General features: G+C 43.7%; 1 protein-coding gene across 3 annotated transcripts in view; it reads right to left on the reverse strand.

Annotated features, from left to right (window-relative positions):
• The window catches only part of LOC107661093 (zinc finger protein 281-like), a 13,766-nt gene that overhangs the window by 1,409 nt on the left and 7,972 nt on the right, over positions 1 to 4,385 (reverse strand). For 2 of the 3 annotated variants that reach the window (XM_016450546.1, XM_016450545.1), the window contains exons 2-7: positions 3,788 to 4,191; positions 3,565 to 3,681; positions 3,082 to 3,205; positions 2,898 to 2,981; positions 2,682 to 2,800; positions 430 to 2,123 (exon numbers count right to left, since the gene is read on the reverse strand). In XM_016450546.1, the coding sequence (XP_016306032.1) occupies positions 430 to 2,123; positions 2,682 to 2,800; positions 2,898 to 2,981; positions 3,082 to 3,205; positions 3,565 to 3,681; positions 3,788 to 4,150 (2,501 nt within the window). In that variant the 5' untranslated portion in view covers positions 4,151 to 4,191. Of the gene's footprint in view, positions 1 to 6; positions 2,124 to 2,681; positions 2,801 to 2,897; positions 2,982 to 3,081; positions 3,206 to 3,564; positions 3,682 to 3,787; positions 4,192 to 4,385 lie in introns of those variants that run through there. The other variant, XM_016450547.1, reaches the window with a different exon arrangement.

A 4,385-nucleotide genomic window follows, 5' to 3' on the forward strand; every position in this document is an offset into this window, starting at 1 on the left:
TTACTGCTTTTTCCTGAGTAATACTTTAGATCATTGTAACAGACAATACATTTTTTGCCATTGAATACTGGGCCACTCCCTGACATCTGTTATTATTGTAAATCATCTTTCATTTTTAACTTAATCTTACAATTGAACTATGATTGCTAAGACATATAAGATTTCTGAAAAAGTCCTTCGCTACCCTCTAATTTCACTGGAAATTTCATTTAAATCTAGTTTTGTTACCACTACGCTAATAAAATGACAAACACATTAAAAAGAAGAATGTGAAAAATTGCATTTGAGGTCTTGAAGACCTTCCCTGGTAATGTCTTCTATTGACATTTAATGGCAGTGTATTAAAGTTTTAATCAGTGAGGAGAGGGAAGCATTGGAGACAGTTCTTATCCCACATAACAGGCTCAGATGTGCTCCCTTAACCTTTACCTGTAACTTTGGCTTGTGGGGGTTTTGGATCCTGAGCTAGCTGGCTCATTGACATCTGCTAACAGACTAGTATACCCTGAGAATTCAGACACGGGAGTCCGCTGTATTCTGTGGTCGACCACTCGTGGGTCGCCACCATAACCAAGTGGGGTTCGGTGGCCAGACTTGAATTGAGACCCGAAGGCTTGGGCGAAGTTCTCTATCTGGTAGGTGGAACGCATGTCCACTTCCTTAGATGGCTCCAGGGCAGTGAGGTCAGGGTAGACGGAGCCATTAGACGAGCCACCACCGGTGCCGTTCCCGTTGTTAATGCTGTTGACCGAAGAGCCACTGTTCTTGGACTGCTGGTCTTTCTGGCCACCATTGGTCAGCTCCTGAGTTGCAAGAGAGTATGGCGGTGAGTGCTGCTTCTCCAACTGGTCGGTGAGCTCTTGAGACGGGGTAAGCTGCTGGTGAGGGGCAGGCTCCAGACTGCTGAGATGAAAGGCCTGTTGAGAGGATGGTGAGGCATGGGAAGGCGATGGAGAACCTACCAGCATCCCGAAATGGGACTTGCTTAGGGATGTCGAGGAGGAAGGTGCAAGAGGGGAGGAAACAGGCTGTCCGAATCCACACTCCAGTGGTGAGGTGGTGTAGATGTTTTTGTCTGGGAAGAGTGTGCTAGCAGGGCTGCTGCTAGATGACAACAGGCTTGGGTAGGGTCCAGATGGGCCCAAAATAAAGTTGGTGCTATGGCTGGTTCTCTCCAGGGTCTGGAGCAAGAACTTTGAGTACTCGTTCATCACCCCATTCTTGTCTCCAGAGCTGGGAGATCCCTCATCCTGACCCAGTTCAGAGGTGGCGGAGGCTGGATGCAATTCCACGTGGTGTGAATCTTGCAGATCGAATGTCACATCATGGTGAGAGCCATCAGATTTGTGGCTGTAGTGGTCCAGCAGGCTTTGCAGCACCTCATCTGGGATCCCTGATTTGTCATGCTTGTCAACGCTTACCAAAGGCGAGGTGTCAAGCAAGGCCAATGTAGGTTCTCCAATGCCACCCTGAATTACTGTTGGCTGCGGAAGGTGGACAGAGCTGAAGTCTGCTGCGCTGTTAGCAGCATGCAGGTACCGTCTCTTTTTCAAAAACTGCATGGCATCATCATAATTGCTGCTGGTACCTCCTTGTTTGGGTCCACTGGAGGTTTGGAGGAGGCAGAGACCATCCATATTTCCGGCTCCAGACATGTCCATAGAGCCTGGCTTCTGCGTCAGCAGCTTCTGCTCATGGTTGGCATCCTCCATAGAAACCGCACCCTTGTCGTTTCCCTTGCGGCCACCTTTCTTAAAGACCAGCTTGGGTGTGCGTCCATGCTGGTTGTCAATGCTTGTCTCATCCAGAGCCCCTGAAGAAGATGCCCCCGATCCACTGGGGATGTTCAAGGCATAGTCTTGTGGGCCGAGTCCTTGTGCAATCTGCACTCCTCCTCCTGCAGCTGTTCCTTTCTTTCTTCGTCGCTCTCCTCCATCATTGCTACTTTTGGACTTGCCCCTCTTGCGTGACGGGGCACTAGTGTTACCCTGAGTGAGTAGGTAACTGCCTTGACCCATGTCCTCATCATCTCCGAGGTCCAGCATCCCTGGGTCCAGACCTTTCTTTATGGCTTCTCCACAGGTTCTCTTGTGCTTCAGTAATCGATCCGTCCGTGAAAAATACTACAGGGCAAATAAATAGTGTTAGTGATGATCATTATTTTGTCCAGATCAATTAACTTATTAAAGAATACATTGGGTGGTTTTCAATACTCAAATTGATGCTTCTTCATTTCCTCGCTCTTCCGTCCTCCAGACATTGTCTCAGATATAGACCAAAGTAGCCATCTTGGAGGCTCAATTGTACACATTATTTTTAATGTAAGAGTGGGCACAGCCATTTTAACTTGCATGTGCAAGGATTCCCAGTGTCATCCACTTCCAGTCATTTTAGATACACAAAAACATTCTAATATGCCTCTTAATAATACAAACTTGTAGTTGTTATATTTTTATTTAATGTCATGATCAATCACCGTCCACTGCACTTATTGTTATTCTACAAAGCTATGTATCTCTAGCAGCTAATGAAATAAGGAAAAAAAATGCTGACTTCTGTTTTTCCCATTTCTTTATTGTGTACACTCTTATTTGTCACTGACCCAAATATTGTATATTTCAATCAAAATCCATTTTGATTACTACTGCTTTCATACTAGATAATTATCTGTTAGCACTCACCTGTAGACAGGTGTCACATTTATATGGCTTTTCTCCACTGTGTGTCCTCTTGTGTCTCTCCATGTGGTACTTCTGTATAAAGCGCATGTTGCACTGGTCACAGCTGAATGGTTTCTCCCCTGTTAAAAAAATTAAAAATAAACAAATAAATAAAAAACTCAGCACCATCTTAATATTTGCCTCTGACAAGTATAGGACAAAAGTAAACACACTCACCGCTGTGGATTTTCTCATGCCGTTGCAGCAGATACTTCTGTATGAAGCTCATATTACACTGACTGCACCTGAAAGGCCTCTCACCTGTACAATAAAAAGTAAATCCATACCAGAAACATCCCATGAATACTGTTTGAGCCTGAATGTCTCTGCTCTAGTGGAGTTAACAGTAAAAGCTGCTCACCTGTGTGAATGAGCACATGTCTCCGCAGATGATATGAACTGCGGAAGGCTGCACTGCAGTGCTCGCAAATATGTGGTTTAGAGTTGGGAGAGAGAGGCCCAGCATCACCATCCAGCATGAGTGACTAAAACAGCAAGTAGACAAAAAGACATTAAAACACCTGCATGTATTAACTAACAAAATTAATAACTCACTTTTTTTTAGCCCATACACACATACACACATGCATGTGTTTGCATATCTGAAAGGTCAGTGTATCTGAGATGTCTCAGGTTAATGTTGAAATAAAAGTTGTTAAATAAATGAACACTTCTGTAGACAATTACATTTCTGCTATTGGCATGCGCTGTCATACAAAAGAGTTTAAAAAGAATGTGCATGATCCATTTGTGACAGTTACATCACAATGTTTGCAATTCAAAATTCTACAAACTATGAAAGTTTTAAATAACAGTGAATTATAAAAGGGTAGCCTATACATACCTTTGTGGAATCTCCTTGTTTCCTTCTGGCTTTGCCATCTGGTCCTTCTCCATTTGCTCTCCTCCCTCTTCTAGGCCCAGATTCTTTCGGGTCTTTCCCCAGTCTTCCAGAGAACTGCTAATGAAGCACAGAAAAATGACATGAAATAAAAATACAAAGACAGTATAGTATAGCATGTTGAACACAGTGCATCAATAACATCTCATTTATCATCTAGACTTACGTTGCTAAGGCTTAGGTCATGCAAAAGCATATTCTGGTGGTTTCCAAGCGACATATCAGTGTTTTTTCCTCCTGCTGTTCCGGTTCCTGTTGCATACATTGGAAGACGGTAATCCAACTCACTGAGCTTCTCCTGTTTTATACCCATACTGTGGAGAAAGCCACCACCGTGGTCAGGAGAGTCACGCTCCTTCTTCAGGATCATCTCTTGGGGCAGATCCGACATGGAGGCTTGCGAAGTCAGGCGCGTGAAGCTGGTCACTGGAGGTAAATGGCTGAACATGATCATGCTGGGGGGAAAGTTGGGGTCCATGCCTCCGTTCCGTAAAAACTCATTGCCTAACTTGTCTTGGATAATACTCATGCTTGGGTCTTTAACAGGCCAAAGTTCATTGATGAAATATGCTATGAAGACATGAAAATATGAGACGGATTATGAATTGATCTAGTACATCGATGTCATATACCATTGAGGAACAAATAATTAGTAATTTATAGAAAAAATATATTCTGTTCTGTTAGTGTAAGTAGGGGTGTGCGATATATATCGTCTGCGATAATATCGTAATTGTTGTTTTAACGATGTGCGATTTGACATT

The sequence above is a fragment of the Sinocyclocheilus anshuiensis genome, unplaced genomic scaffold, assembly GCF_001515605.1.
Source record: "Sinocyclocheilus anshuiensis isolate Anshui unplaced genomic scaffold, SAMN03320099.WGS_v1.1 scaffold27, whole genome shotgun sequence".
Classification (NCBI taxonomy): Eukaryota; Metazoa; Chordata; class Actinopteri; order Cypriniformes; family Cyprinidae; genus Sinocyclocheilus; species Sinocyclocheilus anshuiensis.